At 37.4% G+C, this 23,650-nt stretch overlaps 2 protein-coding genes and 1 long non-coding RNA gene across 13 annotated transcripts in view; 1 reads left to right on the forward strand and 2 right to left on the reverse strand.

The window, feature by feature from the left end:
• The window catches only part of LOC149270043 (uncharacterized), an 11,356-nt gene extending 3,768 nt beyond the window's left edge, over window positions 1–7,588 (reverse strand). The window contains exon 1 of the long non-coding RNA XR_016269168.1: window positions 7,460–7,588. This is a non-coding gene — a long non-coding RNA (uncharacterized LOC149270043). The remainder of the gene's footprint in view (window positions 1–7,459) is intronic.
• Window positions 348–23,650, forward strand: part of LOC108610102 (uncharacterized) — a 39,495-nt gene continuing 16,192 nt past the window's right edge. Inside the window, exons 1-2 of the mRNA XM_089464376.1 lie at window positions 348–18,213; window positions 18,266–22,971. Coding sequence (XP_089320502.1) covers window positions 1,352–2,365 — 1,014 coding nt within the window. The 5' untranslated portion in view covers window positions 348–1,351 and the 3' untranslated portion in view covers window positions 2,366–18,213; window positions 18,266–22,971. The remainder of the gene's footprint in view (window positions 18,214–18,265; window positions 22,972–23,650) is intronic.
• LOC108609695 (dipeptidyl peptidase 4) overlaps window positions 15,654–23,650 on the reverse strand; it is a 48,619-nt gene continuing 40,622 nt past the window's right edge. For all 11 annotated transcript variants that reach the window (XM_089464370.1, XM_089464363.1, XM_089464369.1 and 8 more), the window contains 9 exons: window positions 22,271–22,565; window positions 22,070–22,202; window positions 21,822–22,010; window positions 21,644–21,768; window positions 21,191–21,577; window positions 17,526–17,711; window positions 17,295–17,452; window positions 17,024–17,229; window positions 15,654–16,963 (listed from right to left, as the gene is read on the reverse strand). In XM_089464370.1, coding sequence (XP_089320496.1) covers window positions 16,820–16,963; window positions 17,024–17,229; window positions 17,295–17,452; window positions 17,526–17,711; window positions 21,191–21,577; window positions 21,644–21,768; window positions 21,822–22,010; window positions 22,070–22,202; window positions 22,271–22,565 — 1,823 coding nt within the window. In that variant the 3' untranslated portion in view covers window positions 15,654–16,819. The remainder of the gene's footprint in view (window positions 16,964–17,023; window positions 17,230–17,294; window positions 17,453–17,525; window positions 17,712–21,190; window positions 21,578–21,643; window positions 21,769–21,821; window positions 22,011–22,069; window positions 22,203–22,270; window positions 22,566–23,650) is intronic.

Raw genomic sequence — 23,650 nt, forward strand, 5'->3', positions numbered from 1 at the left:
ATAAATAAATAAAAGTTATAAATAAATAAAAGTTATAAATAAATAAAAATTTATAAATAAATAAAATGTATAAATAAAATTTATAAATAACAAAAAAATAATTTATAAATAAATAAAATTATAAATAAATAAAAATTTATGAATAAATAAAATTTATTAAATAAATAAAATTTATAAATAAATAAAATTTATAAATAAAGAAAATTTATAAATAAATAAAATTTATAAATAAATAAAAAATTTATAAATAAATAAAATTTATAAATAAATAAAACTTATAAATAAATAAAATTTATAATAGAAATAAAAATTATAAATAAATAAAATTTATAAATAAATAAAATTTATAAATAATAAAGTGTTAATAAATGAAAATTATAAAAATGAACAAATGAATAAATAAATATAAATTGGTAATAATTAATAACAGGTAAATAAATAAATAATTCATGATTATACAATAAATAAATGGGATAAGGTTAGAGTGCATGACAATCGGGTCGGTGAGAAGTGAAATGAAGAGAGACGAAACCCAGTGGGGTCAAAGTAGGTCATGAAGTGAAATGAAACGAAGTCAGTTGAACTAGGCGTAAAGAGGAACAAGGTGAAGTAGATGAGAAAAGGTAGAACGAAATAAGCGGATAGGAAATAAAAGAAATCGGGAAAACGGAAAGCGAAAGATAAGAAAAAAAAGGGGAATAAATGAATATAATTAAAACAAAAGTAAAGAAAACGAAATAAAACGGAGTATATTAAGAGAAATAAAGAAGAATAAAATAAAATAGATTAAGAGCAATAAAGAAAAGAAAAATAAAATGAAATAGATTAAGAGAAATAAAGAAAACGAAATAAGAATAAAATAGATTAAGAGAAATAAAGAAAACGAAACAAAAAAAAAAAAGAAATAAAGAAAAGCGAAATAAAGCAAGAGAGATTAAGAATAATAAAGAAAGCAAAATAAAGATAAAAGCGAACCGAGAAAGGCAAAGAAAGAGAAATACAGTAAATTGAGAAAAATAAAGAAAAGGAATAAAAGGAAGTACATTAAGAAGAAGAAGATAAGAGAGAGTAAAATAGATTAAGACGAATAAAGAAAAGTAAACCAAAACTAGAATAAATGTAACATAAAATAGATTAAGACAAACAGAATTGTATAACATAAGGAAATTTGGAAAAAAAAAGAAAAAAAAATATAAATAAATATATAATAATAAAGAAAGGTTAAAAAAAAAAAAAAAAAAAAAAAAAAAAAGGAGGAAGAGAAAAAAAAGGAGAAAAGAAAAGGAAAAAAAAGGAGAGAGAGAAAAAAAAGGGGGAAGAATAAAGAAAGAAAAGAAAATTTTAGTAAATAATGGAAGGAGCAACACCCCACATTTCGGGATTAAGCGTCGGCTGGGTTTACCAGCGCTGCAAAGAGGAACTGATAGCGGTTGCACGAGATCTCGGCCTTGACGACGAGGGCCGCGTGGAAGATTTAAGAAAGAGATTGTCATCCTACATCCAGGGCGGTGGCTATTCGGCGGAAGTCAAAGGGCGACTGACTGAATGGGAAGCACGTTTCTCTTCGGGAGGCGCGATGTCGAGCATGGGCAGCCGCGCATACCAAAAGTCAGAGCCCGACCTACGAAAGATCCAGGAGAGCGGTTCCGCTTCGACGGCGCCGCTGAGGCTTAGCGTACCGACGGCGAGCAGCATGGCTGGGAGCCGGAGGGACGAAAAGTCGAAGGGATCTGGCAATGGAGGCGAGATGAGTGTTGAGCGTCGGACTCCAGTGTTCTCACCGCCACCAGAGAGGCACCCGCCGTGGAATATCGCCGAGCAAGTCAGGAAGTGGGGAATGAAGTATGACGGTCGATCGGATCCCCTCGGTTTCATCGAGATCCTGGAAGAGCGAGCCATAACTTATGGGATCGAGTTGGACAGGATGCCGAGGGCACTAAGCGAGGTGTTGGTAGACAAGGCGGCCAAGTGGTTCCTGACCAGTGGGCTAAGAGATGTGCCCTGGTTGGAATTTAAGAAGGAGTTCTTGGACTTCTTCTTACCTCCCCAATACCTCGAGCGTTTGGAGGACCAAATCCGGGCGCGCCGGCAACGGGAGGGCGAACCTTTCAAGGACTACTTGATTGAGCTACGCCTCCTGATGCGACAGGCTAGATACAGCCCGGCCCAAGAGTTGAACAGGGCTTACGAGAACGCATCCCCGGAATACAGACTGTACGTACGGAGGCACGATTTCTCAGTCTCTAACGCAGCTGACCCAGATGGCCGCGGAGTTCGAGAACGTGAGGAGTCAACAGAGAGAACAAGGAAGGAAGGCTACGGTGGAGACCGGCTGGCCCAAGCCAGTGGAGGCGCGGCAGAATAATCCGTTTCCGCGCAAAGACATCTGTTCCCCGATCTGGAGGACAAGTTGAAGGGCGGACGGAGACGCCGGTGGCGACGCAGTCGGCGGAGGCAACTAGCCGGATGATGTCACAGGATGCTGGACCCAGGCCAAGTCGAGTTTGTTATCGATGCGCACAACCTGGACACTTCGCGCGAGAATGTCGTAACGCGCCAGTGTTGTTCTGCTGGCGTTGCGGGCAGCAAGGCCGGACTGCGAGGGAGTGCTGCGAACGAGACAGCTCGGGAAACGGCCAAGGGCGCCCTCCAAGAGAGCGGAGCGGCGCCAATTAAAAACGGAAGATGAGGAGAGGAACCCGCTCCGAGTAAAGGAGTGGAAGATCGTCGCGTCGGTAACGGTCGGGGGTCAAAGGATGACTGCCACGATCGACACTGGAGCTACACGCAGTTTTGTTAGTGAGGACTGCGTGCGCCGACGGACGATAGGAGGCGAGCGTTGCCAAGTTGAGTCGCGGATCAGATTGGCCGATGGATCAGCACTAAACGTCACGGAGATGGTGAGGACGGATGTAAGCCTGGCAGGCAAAACGGCGGAAGCAAACTTGCTAATAATGCCGACCATGCTAGACCATGTCATCCTCGGCATGGACTTCCTGTGCGCCATTGGTACTACGGTGCGTTGCGGCAACGCGGAGCTCGAGATGAGGATGATAGACGACGTGGGAGATGGCGCATCGCCACCAAATGGACAGCGAGTGGAGCAAGGCAACAGGCGTCTTGGAGAGCAACGCCAGTTCGTCGAAGGAGTGAAGGAGTTGGGCTCGGAGGCGTCGCACGAGGCCGCAACGACAAAAGAGGGCCCAAAGTCGGCAATCGCAGTGTCAACGATCGGCGTCCAGCAAGCGTCGAGCCAAGGCACACTGCCCGACGAGAACAGAGGCAAGAGGGAAGGAATGGAAAAGGGAACGCCGAAGGAGAGACTTAGAGGGAGTCTCCCAGCGACAAGGAGAGACAGAAAGAAACGACAGAAAGAAACGAGCTAATTGAAGACAAAAGGGGAGCTGAGCCTCCCGCGAGAGTTGTAAAACAGAGCGAGGACTTGAGGAGCGGACCCGAGGAGTGGTCGCCGGAGTTCAAATCAGTCGAATTAGAGAAGGAAGGTGAGCCCGAGGGTGGCCCACCGACAGGAGAAGCAGCAGAGAGCGAATACGGAGGATATAAACGATCCGCGCCCAATAGTAAGGAGTGGCCGGATGAGTTAGAGACGAGAGAAGCAACGGAGAGCGAGTACGGAGGATATGAACGATCCGCGCCCAATAGTAAGGAGTGGCCGGATGATTTAGAGAAAGAACTGCAGGAGTTCCTCGAGGCAGAGTTGGCATTGTTCGAGGACCTCGAGGGCGTGACGCACATCGCTGAGCATAGCATCCGGATGAAGGACGACAAGCCTTTGAAGCAAAGGTACTACCCTAAAAATCCGGCTATGCAAAAGGTGATCAATGAACAGGTGGACGAGCTGCTTCAAGCTGGAGCGATTGAACCGTCGAAGAGCCCACACAGCGCACCCATAGTCTTAGTCAAGAAAAAGACTGGGGATTGGCGCATGTGCGTAGATTATCGACAGCTCAACGCCAACTCAGTCCCGGACGCGTATCCTGTTCCACGGATTCTTCACATTTTGGAGAAACTACGACACGCACGATTTATATCTACGCTGGATCTAAAGAGCGGTTACTGGCAGATCCCAATGGCGGCGGATAGCAGGGAGTACACGGCGTTCACCGTACCAGGCAGAGGATTGTTCCAATGGCGAGTGATGCCATTCGGTTTGCATTCGGCGGGGGCGACATTCCAGAGGGCATTGGATACGGTCATCGGGCCCGACATGGAGCCTCACGCGTTTGCGTATCTAGACGACATAGTGGTCATCGGAGAGACGAAGGAGCAACACGTGGCCAACCTGAAGGAAGTTTTCCGGCGGTTGCTAAAGGCCAATCTCAGACTCAACAGAAAGAAATGTAGTTTCTTTCGGGAGAAGTTGGCATACCTTGGCCACGTGATAAGCGGAGAGGGGATTTGTACTGATCCCGCGAAGGTCGAGGCGATCCAGAGCCTCCCATCACCTTCAAATCTCAAGGAGCTGCGGCAGTGCCTAGGGATGGCATCGTGGTATCGACGCTTTGTACCAAACTTCGCGTCACTGGTACAACCGATGACGAAGCTGCTAAAGAAGGGCCAGAAGTGGAGCGAGGAGCAGGAGGAAGCGTTGCAGAAGCTTAAGGAGAGTTTGACAACCGCACCATCAATTCGTCGGGGGGCGTCACAGTCGCTCCGTCGAAGTAAGGGGGGGGGGGGGGGTGTAAGGTGGCCTTTTTGCCCACCTTACATATTGCATTCTAGCTGTCGAGTTTACTGGAGTTTGTAGTGAGTAAGTTAGTAGTAAGTTATATTTGTAGTAAGTAAGTTGGTTAGTGAGTTATATTCGTAGCATGGAAGATAGTGAAAGGAAATGAATTGGATTATAGTCATTAAGTTTATATCTGTAGTTTTGTAGCCATTAAGTTTACGTTCTGGAGTCATTGATTATTTTGGTAGATAGTAAGTAGGCTAAGTGTTAGATAGTTAAGTAGATATAGGTGTCATAGTCGTTAGCTTTAGATAGTAGGCAAAATTCAAATTAGTAGGGCGGGCACGCGATCAGCAATGCAACCGTGCAGCTCGAAAGCTCGCGGTGGTGAATTGCATTGCTGGTCGCGTGGTGAAATCTGCACAGCGGCAGGAAGAGGCTCGAAAGCTGCGCGCAGATTTTAATTAGTTTTGAGCACTCAACGCGAACGGTCGATGTCAAAGAAAATAATAAACGGATAGGCGAGGGGTAGGAAACACGAGGTAATATGGAATAAAAATGTTAACGTATTTAGAAATGATTGTGTTCTCATTCGTAGTTGATTTGGTAATAATAACCCACTAATAATCTTAACATTACTAACCGGTGGTTAGCACGAGGGCAATCCTGTGCGCCAGACGGCCAAAACTCTGGCACACAAAACCGCGTGGTCTGGAGTGAACGCCGGCGTCAACGCTGGGCGTTCCTCGATCTGCGGTCCACCATTTGTAGTAGAATAGCCCCACTAACACCCCGCAATATGCCTTTGTAGCCCCGACCCCAGCAATCTAGAGTGCGCTTGATCGCGCCACTCGATCGCTGCAGCCATCCCACGTGCAAGCGTGTGCGGGCGTGGTCGGCGAGTTCGGGCTGCGCGGCCATTTAATACGTAATAACTCCCCCATCCTCTCCCATTTCTCTAACTCGTAGTCCCGTAGTAATTTACAAATGTCTTGTAAGTTGTGGCCCTGGGCAGACTGAAGCTCTGACCCCGGCTGGAAAATTCTAACTTTACAATTTTTAATTCAATAACCAAAAATAAACCTCGATTTTGCTGAAAAAATTTTTTGGCACAAAAAAAAAAAAAAAAAATTAAAAAACATAAAAATTTTATTAAAAAATTTGATAATAACTATAATTAATATTGGGTATGTATCCTTAAAACTTTAATAATGGCTAATAATAGGTTTGGCATCGAACAAAATTATTTTTGAGTGACGTCTTCACTAATTTTTTGCATTCCTCAATAAGAGCTTGTTTTAGGTCGGCTTGTTTTGTTATTACCCGTTTTTAAATGCGCCAATCCAATTCTTTCCACGAGCGTTCAATTCTATTTAGGTCTGGAGATAGTGGTGGCGGTAGCACATGGGCGGTAGCCATATTTTGACGATATGGGCAGTTGTAGCTTTACAGAATTTTTTCAAAGGTGTCACTCAAAATATTAAGATACAAATGTTTGTCCATTATCCCGTCTACAAATACCAATTCGGGCACATCTGCAGCAGATATGCAACCCCAGACCATCACCCCACAACCACCTGGCTTAACGCTTGGCGTAATGTTGTTTTTGTGAAACGAAGTATTGGGCATTCTCTAAGCAGTTTAACGCCCATCCGATCGAAATATATTGAATTTTCACTCATCACAGAACAAGGCTTGACATCAATTTTCACAAAAACCGAAATTGTATAAATTGCATATAAGCATACATTAAAAATTTGGAGACTCTAGCAATAAAGGTGTAGAAGATATAATTTTATAACTGGTTTTCGATAAGGTTTTTTATCGATAAAAAAGGTCGGGATGAGTTATCGATTTTTAATGATAAACTTGATATGCGCGCTGTAATTACGGACATTTAAAAAAAAATTGAAGTCTCTAGCTCTTATATCTTCTGAAATCGACGCGTTCATACATACGGACAGACGGACAGACGGACGGACGGACAGACGGACAGGGCCAAATCAACTCAGCTCGTTGCCCTGATCAAGAATATATATACTTTGTGGGGTCTGCCACGCTTCCTTCTGCCTGTTACATACATTTCAACAAAACCATTATACCCTGATTTCCCATTTTCAATGGGTTCAGGGTATAACAAGTAAGCAGACCCTAGTCAGACCCTAGAGCAGACCCTGCTCGACTAGGAGATACCATGAACTCTCCAATCTGATATTCTAATCACTCTGTAGTACAGAGTACTGTAGTACTGTTTAACAGAGTATTGGTTTTATTAAATATTTGTAACAGACAAAAGGAGGCGTGGCAGACCTCATTAAGTATATACATTCATTAGTGCTATTTAATATTGATTAGGTCGACGAGCTTAGTAGATTCGTCCGTCCGTACATACATATGTATGAAAGCGTCGATCTTAGAAGAGAATAGTTACACTTGACTTTTATGAGTTCCTTATTGAAAATCACCTATTTCGAGTCCCAAATTTTCAAAATTAATTTGTTTCAATTTTATAGAATTTGAATTTTTTATATAATTTACCACCTCCTAATCTCAGTTAATCGAATAGTTCAGAGCATCTCGTATTCGAGTTGTCTCGAGCTGCAGATTCTATATAAAATTTTAATTTCCCTATAAACATAATAATTTTTATGGTCACAGAATGTATGAATACATATGTAAAGAGTTGTTATATTTATATTGCACCCATTATAATTTGTCATAGATTTTAGTTGTTATAAATTTCATATTTAATTAATTTTAAATATTTACATTTGGGAGAGGAAATCCATCCAAGTGCCAAACAATTTTAGGCGTCGGGTTACCACTTGCGCTGCATTTAAGCGAAACGGAAGGTCCAGGCTGCATAGTTTGCTCTGTAAACTTATAAAGTAATTGAGGTGCCACTTCTGCAAAAAAAAATACATAATTAGACCATATGCACTTGAAAGTATTATGATATTTATTGCATAATTCATATATAAGAAAATTCGAATGAATGTGTCAAAGAAAAACATATTATATATTCTAAAGTTCTGTGAAAAATCAGTCCCACTTGCATAGCTCACAAATAACTAATAACCGTTTATTCTTTAAAGGAAAATAAAAGCTTTCTTTCTGAGCTAGAGTCTTCGGTTCTTTTTGGTATTTTTTCCGTTAAGCGCTTTGAGTTAACTTATTTGTCTGACGCTCCTTTCACGAACATAATTTAGGGAGAGATACGACTTTCGTTCGTAAGATGAGACTCAAAAAGTAGGCAAATGGCTCAAAAACTCAATGCAAATGGGCTTCACGATCACAAACAATGAACAAACTCCATGTGTATCTAATATATCGAAATTTTTTTGTATAAAAAATATATTTACATCGGTATATCTTTTTGCCCAAGTATCGATTTTTCTTTTATTTTGGTGCCTGAAAGTAATAAAATCAAGAGGCTAACACATCAGATATGGCGTCGCATTTTAAAAAAAAATCACTATGATTGTTTTGAGTACCAAATACTGGAGTTAAGCGGTCTTTATCTTTTAAATAAAAAAATACATATTCTTATTATTCTTGATTTTTGGGACGGATTATAAATTTATTGTGGAAAAAAGTAGCAAATCTGTAGTAGTAGTAGTAGTGGTAGTAGTAGTAGTAGTGGTAGTAGTAGTAGTAGTGGTAGTAGTAGTAGTAGTGGTAGTAGTAGTAGTAGTGGTAGTAGTAGTAGTAGTGATAGTAGTAGTAGTAGTAGTATATCTAATATCATAATGATTATAAACTTAAAATATTATCGATACGATATTTTAAAAATATTCGACAACTATGAATAACTATGCTTTGTATCCCATGTCCCAGCTGTGAACATAATTTTGATCCATGGATAACAGTTAATGGATAGCTGCTAGTATTCTTGAAGAAAACGCATCAGAAGCTCGGAACAAAATGTATACAAATTTAAAATGTTTTCATGTCCGAAAGAGCAGCAGATTAAACAGATGTTTTTCAGAGGGTATTAGACTTATCTGACCAACTCTTGTTGTCTTTGTCTTCAAAAAAGGCAAAACTCTTCAAAATAAATTAATTTTCAAGTGAAGGATTGGTCTATTTGATCTGATTGAGCGTCCGTCAATCGCGCCTCAGTAAAGATAGGATGATATAAGCGAAACCGGAAATTTAAAGGGAAGACGAAGATAAACATGATCTAGACAATTTTAATGTCGCATTAGGTAAAACATATTAAGATTATTGATGTTAATAATAATCAATATAAGTGAAAAAGAAAAAACAATCAGTTTTGCCATTTAAAAAAAAAAATTTACAGGATATAACTGAATTGTCATACACTTTTACATTTTTGTATTATATTATGACTTATTTTAATAATTTTTATCTAAAAATATGTGGTGCCTTGGTATGGGAAATTAATTGTTTAATAACTTTCTTGTGGGTGGACTATCTTCATGAAACTTTTAGATTATGATTATAACATGAATATGCATGTAATTGCCAAAGCACAAGTCTCTAGTATTTGAAATACGCTTTTTACAAAAGTGAGGGTGAGGGGGTGAATTTAGAGGTGGGGGGTTAATTTTGACAAAAACCGAAATTGTATAAATTGCATTAAAAATTTGGAGACTCTAGCAATAAAGGTGTAGAAGATATAATTTTATAACTGGTTTTCGATAAGGTTTTTTATCGATATAAAAGATCGGGATGAGCTATCGATTTTTAATGATAAACTTGATATGCGCGCTGTAATTTTAACAAATTTGAAGTTTCTAGCTCTTATATCTTCTGAAATCGACGCGTTCATACATACGGACAGACGGACAGACAGACGGACAGGGCCAAATCAACTCAGCTCGTCGCCCTGATCAAGAATATATATACTTTGTATATAGTATATGTATAAGTAGTATAATAACTCAAAGATCAGCAGAATGCAAATATACCAAATCATTTAAAGTATACCAAATTAATTATATAGAACCAAACATTATTTTAACTTGGAACTACCCAAAAACAAAAATCATTCAAAATTGTAATAAAAATAATATTAATATTCAGGGTAATAACATAATTAAAATATATGCTTGCAGCCTTCAAATAAATAACATCTCAATTGTAAACACACTATCAGACTACACACAAACTATCTATGTAACAAATAATATCACTAAAACAGAACCAATATCATTACTACAAACCAGAGCTTGCAAATGAGAGTTGAGCGTTTTTTCGTTTATTCTCTTTCTCGCATCATACTCAAAAAAAATTGTGTAGACACGTCTCTCTCTGAGCGTCACTCTCTGTTTTTCTTCAGCATCTGTTTCGCTCAGACGCAGTGCGATGACTCATTCGTGTGACGCACTCACATGAGTGTCGCGTAAAACTAACACGATTTTCTCTCACACAAAGCTCTCAGCAAGAAACACTTTGACTAACAAACTCAGCAGAAAATGTTTTTGCCTTCGTGTGCATGTAAATACACGCATACATACATACAAAAAGAACGCAGCAATCGCGCGTGATTACCCATACAAACGCAACTTACCGTTACTTCATTTAACTCAAGCAAACGATCAGTGTTTGACTTGAGGAAACGAAAACAGAAACAACTATCTCCCTCAGAGCGCGAGAGAGCTAAGCCAGACGCGACAAAAACACTTTCTGTCTGAGTATTCTTTGCCTGTGTCACTGAAAGACACTTTTTTGCAGACAACGAAAAAGTGTTAACAGTTTTTTGCAAGCTATGCTACAAACAAAGCAAATAGTTTTAGAAAATACAAAATATAATAAGACATTCAATATTATAACCACTACAACATTTATAATTACTTTTATAAGTCTAATACTATTTGTAATCATTAAATTTAAGACAATATCTAAGAAAATTATCATAAGACATAAAACAGCCATAAAATCAAGTAATTCAACACCAGAAGAGCAACCACTCCCCCAAACTCATGTACCATTAGAAACATTCCACAATTGTACCCTACATTTTCCGCCTGAGGACAGGCTAATCTCTTTAGGATGGGGAAGTAATATATCCATCAGCGCTCACCCACAAACACAACACCAAAGCCACGATCCCCTTCATCACTCAACATAAAATCGCCCTAGCGACTACTCATAAACAAATCGTCCCAGCGTCCACTTAGAAACAAATCGTCTCAGCGTCCGCTTAGAAACAATCATCCCATCGTCCACTCGTATAAACACTCCAACGCATCGAACCCTTCTCGTGGGAATTGCATATACAGCATATTTGGGAGTCACGAATCAGGAGCGATCAGGCCACTCACTTCACTAAAATCACGCCAGCATCGATATACATTTCTAGCTACTGTGGCTCACAGCTTATTTGACCCAACGTAAAATAAAAATTTCATCTGCTCATTACTTTTTACCCAATACAAATTTTTGAAAAATTCAAACGTGGAATTGTTATTTCAATATTAAATTAATGGAAAGCATAACTTTTTTTATTGATATTTAAATTTTTATTACATTACATTTACATTAAGATCCGGGGACTGTGCTTAAGGTTTGAGGTTATGCGGCCAGTTCCATACCCGCCAAGACTGAACGACACTCGATGTGTGCTTTGGGTCGTTCTCCTGATAAAATGTAAAGTCCTTTTTCAGGGCAAGATATTCAGCACTTTGGATAAGATTTTGTGTTAAAATGCTTAAGTACATAATCTTATCCATGGTGCTTTCAATAAAAGCTAGTTTTCCAACTCCAGAGACAGACATACAGGCCCAAACCCTCACAGACCTTTCATCATGCTCAGGGTTTCGGGTGCTTCTCTTGCAGCTCGGTATTCGCTTGTCGCAAGACGTAGGGCCTCCCATCCAAACCAAATATGTTAAACTTGGACTCGTCAGCGAAAATGACTTTGCCCCAGGTGCTGGTGTCCTTGTTTATGTACTCTTTAGCGAGTCGGAGCCGGCTTTCCTTATTTTTCTTACTAATGAAAGGCTTCTTTCGAGCAATTCTACCATGTAAATCATGGTCTCGGAGTATACGACGAATCGTTTCTGCACTAGCTGACTTTCCCCAGCTGTTGCTCCATCTGACTAGCCAGTTTTGGAGCGGATAATTTGGGGGTTTCCTTCATTTGGCGCACAATGTATCGCTCATAGGTGTCATTGAAAATTTTGTTGGCAGCCGTTCTACCCTTATTAACCTCTCTGTTTTCAAAAACAAATAGGTTTATTATGTTGTTTACTGTAGATTCGGGTAAATTAACGAACTCTGCAATTTTTCTTATTATATATATATATATATATATATATATATATATATATATATATATATATATATATATATATATATATATCCATATACCCTACCATTGTACTTCTTAGGTACGTTTCCAGCCTCCTTAGTGAAGAAAAAGAGCGTTCGCTCGGAGCAACAGAGACTGGAAGCGTCGCAGCAATTTGCAAATACAATTCTTATTGCTAGTAATTGTAACTTCGTGTATTACAAGTAGGAGCATTTTGAATCGAATAAAGGTACAATTGACTGCAGCAGCATAAGTAATGACTGTTAAATACCTGTGCAATTTTGGGCTCGAGTGAAGATGCTGTATCGGGAGCCTCTGCTTGCTGCTTATCAGTTTGTTTAGAAGTTTCCTAAATGAAATGTAATATATTTTTATAACCGTAAGTTTGAGGAAATCCAAAACATGATGATTCACTTGATATTCCAGCTTGTAGTATTCGATATGACAATTTTTACTTACCTCCTGATTTTCTAACCTAGGTCTTTTAACGAAAAATTTACGAATGTCCATTCTTGTGTATGTGATCTTTGTAGTGTTTACTCACTATATTTAAGTTTACACGCTTTTTAGTGTTTACACTCAATTGGTTAAATCACAGAAAAATAAATATCATTCACTGATCGGTGGTAAGAACGCTGGTCAGGGTAGAATGGAAAACAACATCAATTTTCAAAATGCTGTAATATATTACGGAAGTTCAAGAAATTGTCGCAAGAATTTCCATTCATAATATTGCAGCCGAGTCAAAATAAACGGCCCTGAGGGCCGGGCCCTCGCTCAAAACAGACAAATTTATTTCAAGACGGATTGGGCACACTGCCTACAGCCCACACTACGATCAGCTGTAGTCAGCCTTAGTGTGGCAACTTAGCGAAGATAAGCGAATGTGGCAACATCGGGATTCGCGGAGAAAAAACGTGCTTTTGAAACTATATGTATGTACATATGTATGTATAAACTATGAATGATTTCCCCCGAAACCCCCCTGTATACACGCCTGATATATACATACATATGTATGTATGTACATATACTTCATGGGTCAGCCTGCTGCCTGCTACATACACACTAGAGGGCTGCATGAGTGTCAAAAAAAAACGTATCCGAATTAAGAATTCGCATATTGAGATGTGTGGCTCCGAGATCAAATTTAAAACAAGTAAGAAGGCTCTAGTCGAGACTGCTCGCTAGGAGATACCCTGAACCCTCTAAGCTGATATTCTAATCATTCTGCATTTTTATGCACACATACATACACATACATCTACACACACGCATAAGCCTGCGCTCTGCTAACTGCGCAGTAAGCAGTGACTGCGCTTGGGCTGCGCTGCAGTGTGGGCAATATTATGAGAATTTATTTGTTGAATAATTTCTTTTGTAGACATACGATCTTGATGAAACTTTCAGAGCGTAATCATATGGTTAAAATGTGTGTACATTTTAAAGCACAAGTCTCTAGTACTTAAAATGCGTTTTTTACAAATTAGGGGAGAAGGAAGCGTGGTATCCAAAATCTCTGAATTAAATCAAATTAGGCTAAAGAAGTAAAATCAATTTTTCGATTATTCTCGATAAAAAAGTTATCGGACGATTTATGGAAAAAATAAAGCAAACTCGTACTGCGTATGGTACTCACGAGTATGCATTCCAAATTTCAGCTCTCTAGCTCTTATAACTTCTGAGATCGACGCACTCATACGGACGGACGGACGGACAGACGGGCAGGGCTATATCTATCGACTCAGCTCGTCGCGCTGATCAAGAATATATATACTTTGTGGGGTCTGCCAAGCCTCCTTCTGCCCGTTACATACTTTTTCACAAAACCATTATACCCTGATTTCCCATTTTCAATGGGTTCACGGTATAACAAGTAAGAACGTTGCAGTCGGGCGATACCGATTGCAGAAGACTCATTCACAGTATACTTGGGTAAAATCAGCTCATTGAGGTGAACCGGCTCACTTGCTCTTTTTTGTGAAGTGTGCCAACACACTCATATGGCTCACTGGCTCACCTGCTGATTGCTCGTGAGTGATCGAGTGATTGAGTGATCGCAAGCAACTTGAAAAAAAAAACTGTCAAAATACGTTACATTTAAACTTAAAAAAAATGACACATTTAAAATTTGTTTCTTAAAACTAACAGAACAAACTTTTAATGTCTGCCTGTCAATCTGCAAAGATTTGCTCACCGGAATGGGCTTGCGGACAAACGAAGTGACTTTTTTTGATGTGTTTTTTCCAGAACAACTGAGCCTTCCACGTTTTGTCGTATACCGGTCTCAAGAGCTGCTGGATGCTTGGTTTTTAAATGTCTATTCAAATTGCCTTGTGACTTGCAGCTTAAGACACTTTTGCAAATCTTGCATTTAGCCTGTTGCGTTCCCATGTCCTCAAAATGAGTCCAAATTTCGCTGTGCTTTCTAATTACCGACATTGAAAGTTTGATGAAATACACGATTCGCCGGAAAAAAAACGTTAACTTTCCGATTGAGAAGAATGCAAAACGAGCGAGTGAGCAAAAATGCGCTAGTCAACCAAAATGAGCTAGTGAGCCAAAATGAGCCATATCACTGACCAAACAACACATAGACTAGACATGTAGAGCAACGTTTTTTCACGCCGCAAAATCTGTGTAGCAGGTCCCGGCCAATTTCGTATTCGCTCGGCTTGGTATTGGCTGGCTCGGGTAATGAAAGATAGCACGACGAAATCAGTGCGCTCTAAGCACGCAAACGAAATGGTCATGCATGCGTTTTGCGTTTTTTGTCTTACTCTCCCTCTCTCTCTCTAACTCTCTCTCTCTCTCTCTGTGGGCTCTCAAATCATGAAGCTCAGCAGCGCACAAAAATTGAAATTTCTTCACGACGGTCCCATCTCTTTCCTTTTGAGTAAAGAGTATACCGAAATCTTAAAATCGTTTGCGACATTCATGCAAACATTCGATATATATTTATGGGAAGGGTATGAATGCGTTGAGGCGCATAAAGAATATGATCTCGCGACGGGCATGCACACACACACTTGTAGTCCCTTGCCACATGTTCTAGCTCTAGCTCTAAAGGTGTAGGAGATAAATTTAAATAACTAGCTTTCGATAAGGTTTTTAATCGATAATAAAATATCGGAAGTAGTTATATTAAATTTAGAGAAAAACTTGATATGCGCGTGATTTCAAGTGACTAGCTCTTATATCTTCTGAGATCGACGCGTTCATACATACGGACGGACGGACAGGGCCAAATCGACTCAGCTCGTCGCCCAATCAAGAATATATATGCTTTGTGGGGTCTGCCACGCCTTCTTCTGCCTGTTACATACTTTTAACAAAACCATTATATCCTGATTTCCCATTTTCAATGGGTTCAAGGTATAATGAATCGAAATATAAGCCTGATTACGCAGTAGATCATAGGTACTTATTTGCTGATCATGTGTACGAAATTAGAATTTCTAGTAAAGTAACATAACCTTTCATTAGAACTACGATACATATACAATATATATTACACACATTTCACTTTCAAAAGATGTTTTTAAAATAGGCATTACTTTGAAAAGTAAAGTTACTTTAAGCAACTCAAAATATTACTAAATAAAAAATTATTTCTTTATTTATTTTATTTTTGAATAAAATCAAACAAAATTAATTAAGTTGCAATTCACACATGTACGTATGTAGATGTAAAATTTCTAATCACCATATTTATTTTATAATATAAATTAATTAAGTAACACTTTCGGAAATCCGAATCTTAAATAGTTATAAAGGGGCTTGTAAATTATTATACAGTGTAAAAAATATTATTTTGAAACAATTTATATTCTATACAATTTTACGATTCTAAATTGTCCGTTTTTGTTTTCTTACTGACACAATATGAAATACATTTATATTTAAACGCAACTAAAACAAGGACAAGTGCCGATAAAGTTAGCCCTATACATAGTATGTATTTAAAAAAAAAACTTTTACGACTGTGAAAAAATCTTCGAACGTTTTGCCAATTTGCTTTTGATAATAACTTTGAGATAATTGAAATACTTATAGGCAAATCGAGTCGAGTAGTTAGGACATTAGGATCTATACATTGAGGGCAGCAGTATATCTCTTGAAAGGCAGGCAGTTCACATTTTAATAAGCTGATTGCATTTACGATTGTTAAGATACTTCTCATTGTGGATTCCAATATTATGTAAGAAGATATGAAAATATAAATTAAATTAATATTTAGAACTTTGTAATACGGCTTAGTCTATGATTTTATTTTTAGTTTTTTATACAAAAACAAAAAATTGTTTCTCAGTGATAAATGAGGGAGTAGTGTTTTCACAACAAAATCGAATTACATAATCTAACAGACCAAATATGTAGATTGCTTATTAATGAGGTTACTGAAAGCAGTATAAATAGTATGTTTTTAAAACCACTGCCACTAGTTATAATATATATATATATATATATATATATATATATATATATATATATATATATATATGGGAAGGACTAGAAAAGGAAGCATGTAATTAGCTCCAACGAGTACGTGGCTCTTTGGAAGTTATATGCACTTAAGATTTTATAAAATATGTAAGACAAAATTTACAATACATACACAATACAACCATCGAAGGATATTTTGTGTAACTTTAAATTTTGTGGCATAAGTACTATTTCTAGTATTAGAATAAAGCAATTTATGAGCCATATTTCGTTTTTTTTTTTTCATTTTCCTTCGTTTGAAAACAACCAATGTATCTAAATATAATGGTATAACAATTCAAATTATGTGTAATATTATAATATTTAGTCTACTCTATGTACATTGCCAAGGTTCTTTAAGACTGCTACTCAGCAGGTACCATATTTTGATCCAAATCTGGCTTAGTATCATCTGGATCCAAGCTCAAGCATTCTGCAAAGTAATGCTCCATTGAAGAGTATACATGCTCTAAGACTCCATTTAGTTCATGACCTTCATCAGCATAAGTCTGTAAATAAAAAAATATTTTTTTTCGTTGGGTTTATTATAAAAGTTTACAAAGCCTTACCTGATATCTATATAATATATTTGCTTCTGTTAATGATTTAGCTAATTGAACACCATGGACGTAGGGTGCTGTAGAGTCTGCTAAGCCGTGAATTAAAAAAAAAGAATTTGATTTAATAAGTCGAGCACGTTGAGTTGCATCAGCTTCTACGTATCCTTTATAGTTTTCCGCAGGTAGACCTAATATGCGTTCAGTAAAGGCAGAATCTAAAATCATTTATATTGATTAATGGATGAACAATATTAATTAGTATTAAATCAGTATTTCTTACTATAATATAACCAATCAGCTATAGGGGAAATCGATATGCCGCACTTAAAGACATCTTGCTGAGTTCCCAAAACCATAGATGTCACATATCCTCCATAGCCCCAGCCCCAAATACCAACTCTTGTTTCGTCCAAGAAGCTTATGGTATCCAATAGATATCTTAGCATTGAGACAAATTTAAATTTGTTGTTATTGTAAATGACGCTTATATACATTTTTAAATTATACTCACCTTAAAACAGATATTTGATCTTGAACTTCGACTCCCCCCAAATGACGATATAAAGACTTTTTACTTTGGCCTTTTGCTCCTCTGACATCCAAGCGCACATAAATAACATCATTTCTTGAGGACATGTATGTTCCCCAATCTATTTTAAACTTTTCAGAAACAGACTCGGAACCCGGTCGGCCATTGCTATAAAATAATGGGAAAATACACGAATAAAGTTCCCTATTAAAAAAGGAATTTTTTTAAAACAAGGCAGAAAACTCTAATCGGGAAATGACCAACTAAGCAATTCCCAACATCGGTATTCGAACTTGCAACGGCGCTTATAGCAAATCTCTACGAGCCCAAAACACCAATAATTCGAAATCAGATTATTGCTTAGGGATTATTTTAAATCTGGGAAGACACTTACGGAGATTAAGTTTGTCTAAGTCTGTGCAAGGTGCATGTGCATGGTGATAAAAATGTTCAACAAAAATATGGGAATATTGAAAATAACATTGCGAATTGAGGCCGAACATCAGCAAGAACACCCCGCGATAAAATACAACTGGTCAAAATTATTAAGGCTGATCGTCGCCAATCTTTAAGAAATTTGGCTTCTGAGTGGTCGCAGACAATTGGCAAAACTGTCAAGCGAGAATTACCGCGACCTCATTTAAAAAATATTGGATAAGGTTTTTATAAAGTATGTTTTGTTATTACCTATGCTCGTACCCAATAACTTATCTTACTCGTAGGCCAAGGAAAACCCCTTGCTTACGTTTCGTCAAAAAAGAAGCGTTTGCAATGATCTCGGGAAAGGATGCAATCAAGCAATGAAGCTAAATTTGATGTTTGTGTCGGCGATACGAGAAAACACGTCATCATCGTAAAGACTGCCTAAAAAAACAATAAAGTTCCCTGCAAGCACTATGGTATGGGGATGTATGTCTACCAAAGGATTAGGAAAACTGCATTTCATTGAAAGGATTGATATTATACATATTATTTTTGTCGAACCCTGAACCCATTTTCAATGGGAAATCAGAGTATAATGTTTTTGTTTAAATGTATATAACAGGCAGAAGGAGGCGTGGCAGACCCCACAAAGTATATATATTCGTGATCAGGGCGACGAGCTGAGTCGATTTGGCAATGTCCGTCTGCCCGTAAATGTCCGTATTTACGATATCGATATTTCATTAAAAACATAATAAAAAAATCGAGTTTATCATTAAAAATCGATAACTCATCTCAATCTTTTTTATCGATAAAAACCTTATCGAAAATCAGTTATAAAATTATATCTATATATAAATTTACGCCCGACTCCTATATCCACCCGCTCACCAACATATTTGTAAAAGGCGTATTTCAAATATTAGAGACTTGTACATTGGCAAATGCATGCATATCCATGTTATAATCATGTGTGTTAAAAATGATGGAAACAGCTATTGCTCGAAGGGTTCAGAGGATCTCGTCCGGCAGTCTCAACTAGAGCTTTTTTAATTGTTTAAAATCAAATCAGCATTATTTAAAGTGTTTGAAAGTAATTGAATAATATTGGCACATACAATTCGTACACTGCCGAGGAGAAAATTGATTTGATTGAGCTCGATAATCGTGTGTCAATTTTCGAATAAAAATATAATTCATAACACGTATGAAAGCTCTAGTCGAGACTGCTCGAGTACAAGATCCCCTGAAACCTTCGAGCAACTGATATTTCAATGATTCTTCGCGTCTTTCTGCTTACGCAAGAGACAACACATGCACACACACACATACGCACGAACGGATAAAGACGCATTAGCTGCAGTGTGGGCCTACTATTAAAACTTAATTGTTTAATAACGCGTGACATACGTGCGTGTGGATGCGTGTGTATGCATGTGTGTTCAGGGTATCTCCTAGTCGAGCAGTTTCGACTGGAGCCTTCTTACTTGTTTCTTATCTCTTAAGTCAATCGTTTGAATAAATTAGTCATATTTTTGTTATTGTTGGAAATAGTGCAACATTTTTCATCGTGAAGAGAATAAAATTATCTTTAAGAAGAAATGCATTGGTATGTGCTATCTTCAGTAGTATTGATAATATAGTGTGTTAAACATTGCGCACTGCAAAAATTCAGTTCGAATTATTAGTGGTTTGGGCTTGTAGCGGTGACGGTATTTTAGTACCAATATTTAATTTCCATCAACAGTTGAGAATTCAAAAACATTTTAATGGCAATTGTAAATTTTCGAATATGCCTGAATTTGTGTGTACATGCATAAAATGTTTGAATGTAGGTGTGCACACGCTTGCTCCATATGCTAACCTTTAATTGTGACTGATTTAATGGAATTAAATGAAGCGTTCAACATTTAATTCTGTTAAATATTTGACATTTTATAAAAATTTGAATCGACAAGTCGATATGCGCGTGCTATTCAGCGATCTACAAATACAAGGATATACTTCTTATATTGACGAATTCATACATATGGACAGACGGATATGCGGAAATGGATATAGAAAAATATACATGTCGACTCTCATTATTTCAAACCTGCGATATTTCGAACCTCTCATTAATTCAAAGTAATCACGAGTCCCTTACAAATTCTCTTTCGAATTATGTTCATGCACTCAGTAATTCGAACTACAAAATCTTTGCTAAGACGCGGTAATTCGTACTCATTTGGTCAAACACTCGAAAATTCAAATTTCAAGTTGGAGTGTTAGTACGAACTTTGAATTTCAATTTGGGGACTCTCCTGAACTACGAGTACTGTGCGTGGTTGCGTGTTATACATATTAAAATTTTTAAGAAATATGAGTCCTAAAAAGTATAAAAGTTTGACGATTGCTAAAAAGAAATAAATAATGAAACAAGTGAGAAAGCTCTGGCTGGCTGCAATGTAGGCTTACTTTGGAAACTTAACTGTTTAATATATTTTATGGTAGATAGACTTTCTTCATGAAACTTTTAGATTGTCATTGCGTGCATTTTCCAAAGCACAAGTCTTTACTATTTTACATTTGTAGGTGAGGGGAAGAATTTAGGGGTGGGCGAAAATTTAACAAAAATGTAAATTCAATAAAATACATATGAGTCTACATTTAAAGTTTGGAGACTTTAGCTCTTAAGGTATAGGAGATATAATTAAATATTATATTTTCGATAAGGGTTTTAATCGATAAAAATAACGGAAAGTGCTATCGATATTTGGAGATAAATTCGAAATGCGCGCTATGTATAGACAGACAGATGGACAGGCCTCAGCTCGTCGCTCTAATTAAGAATAGATGTATATACTTTGTGTGGTCTGCCACGCCTCCTTCTGCCTGCTATATACATTTCAACAGAAACATTATAGCCTGAAAATATCAACCATGAGTGTCGGACCAAACCCTTATGAATAAGTTCTTTTCAAAGATAATATAATTGGAACATACATTACAAATATTTAAAATAAAAAAATAAATAAAATTCGAAGTTTTATTCATTTTTTCTAAAAATTTCGAAACATTTAATATTTCGAGCATTCGATAATTCTTAGTATTTTAAGAGTCCCTTGAATTTCGAAATACCGAGAGTCGACTATATATGTATACTATTATAAATAAGTGCATAGTTGTAAATTTTATAATCTGTAAAGAAATAAATCTTCTCGTAAGAAATTATTGGTACCTACACTTCGACAACAACAGGAAACGCTGCATCTCGGAGTTCTTCTCGCCAGCTTGGGGGCAAAAGCAATTGCACTTGCGCACGACTACCATGAGGTAATGGTATTTCAAATGATCTTTGTATTGGTAATGCTAATTTTTGTAACCTTTCTGTGTAAAATGGTCGCGTATCATACAGGATTTTCACAAGGCTGTGCGTCCTCTGAGTATGCACCCCAGATACCGGTAATCCTGGACCTTGACACTCAAGAATATAGAAATCAATTCCATAGTTCGTTGCTAATCCATTTGATGGTGTTATGAAGGCGTCAAAATGGGAACAATTTGTATAATAATATCTACTACTCCATAAAGCTTCGCCTAAATCGCACGTTATGCACTGTGGCTCACTTCTGGTATTTAAAAATAAATTGCATTCATTATACTAGAATTAAATAAATTTAATACACTCGGCTTACTTTCTGGTATCATCATGCACGGGATCCTTCACTGAATACAAATGTCTTTGCCCAGGCTTCTTATCTTGAGTAGCAAGATAATACACTATATGATTCGTTGTATCCCAACATAAGATTTTTAAAACCTTTTAAACAAATATAATAATATTATTGATTTCATAGTTCTTTAAGAAAATACCTCATAACGGCCATGGGATATTACAGAAATTCTTTGCTGCGATATTGTTATATGTTTTATGTGAGTAAAATGATCGTTTCCGGATTCCTGAACGCCGGCTAGCAGTAAAAAACTGTTTCCATCTGGAGCAAATACAGGATGCGGAAAAATATCTAGCCATTCATCTTCGGGTGCGCGCTCAGAATGAATCTTGAAAATTAGTGAGTGCTGGTGAATTATATTTATTATATTATTAATACTACACCTACTTCTGCACATGACCAATTTGTATCCTTTGAGCACGTTGCTATTATACTATAATTTTGAGAGCGCACCATGTAAACTACAGATACTTGATTATTGCTACCAGATACCCAGCCAGCTGATGTTAAGTAATAATCTCTATGAAAAGAAAATTATTAATAATACACGCACATTTCGTAGACTTTGGTGCAAATATATTTACTTACTGTTTAAGGAGGGAAGGCGGCGGCATTAACTTCACTTTATTTATGGACGTAAAATTCGTTATGTCGACTATCCACAACTGAACTTCTGGATTGGCAGTACCTGGTGTTGGGTACCGTACATTTTTGGTTTCAGGAAATGAGCTTCCTGATGACATACCACTACCAGCAATTATGGCGCCAGATGATAGCCATGGATATGTCATCATCCCGACATGACTATCGTTAAATGAGGCGAAAATAAAGTGACTTCCATCAGTGGATGACCATATAGCTTCCGGTATATCAAAAATTTCCTCTAAAAAAATATAAAATATATATATATATATATATATATATAAATATATATATATAATTGGAAGTAAAAATAGGTGACTAATCGAAAAGTGCGTTTTGATCAGATCAAATTTGACAGTCAAATATTAATGAGAATTTATTTGTAGTGAGACTATCTTCATAAACCTTTCAGTACGTGATCGTGATGGTTAAATGCGTGTACATTCCAAAGCACAAGCTTCGAAAAAGTATTATAAACTCTTAGAGCGTATGGTATACACGACTATACATGTAAAACTTAAAGTCTATAGATCTTATATCTTCTGAAATCTCATCGTTACGTCTCATACGGACGGACGGACAGATAGACATGGCGATATCGATTCAGCTCGTCGCCGTGATCAAGAATATACACGGCGAGTCATCAGGTTAGTGCCTCTTATACTCATTATACTCATTCACGAAAGTGAATCTATGGCGGATATATCTAAGCCCATCGGGGGCGTGGAAAATCGGATAAAACTCTCCTAAAGTTGTAAATCTAGAATGCTGAAATTTTGCACGTGAGCTGTTGTTTCAATTCAATAAAGATGGGTGAAAAAATGTTATATCTACGCCTACTAGGGGCGTGGCAAATTGGACGTGATAATATTGTGATTTTTATACCCTGAACCCATTTTCAATGGGAAATCAGGGTATAATGGTTTTGTTGAAATGTATGTAACAGGGAGAAGGAGGCGTGGCAGACCCCACAAAGTATATATATTCTAGATCAGGGTGACGAGCTGAGTTGATTTGGCCCTGTCCGTCTGTCCGTATGTATGAACGCGTCGATTTCAGAAGATATAAGAGCTAGAGACTTAAAAAATTTTTTTAAATGTCCGTAATTACAGGGCGCATATCAAGTTTATCATTAAAAATCGATAACTCATCCCAATCTTTTTTTATAATTATAATTTACCAGTTATAAAATTATATCTTCTACACCTTTATTGCTAGAGTCTCCAAATTTTTAATGTATGCTTATATGCAATTTATACAATTTCGGTTTAAATTGACCCCCTCACCCTCACTTTTGTAAAAAGCGTATTTCAAATAGCGTATACA

This window comes from Drosophila arizonae, chromosome 3, assembly GCF_054131065.1.
Source record: "Drosophila arizonae isolate 15081-1271.41 chromosome 3, UAZ_ARI_1.0, whole genome shotgun sequence".
Taxonomy (NCBI): Eukaryota; Metazoa; Arthropoda; class Insecta; order Diptera; family Drosophilidae; genus Drosophila; species Drosophila arizonae.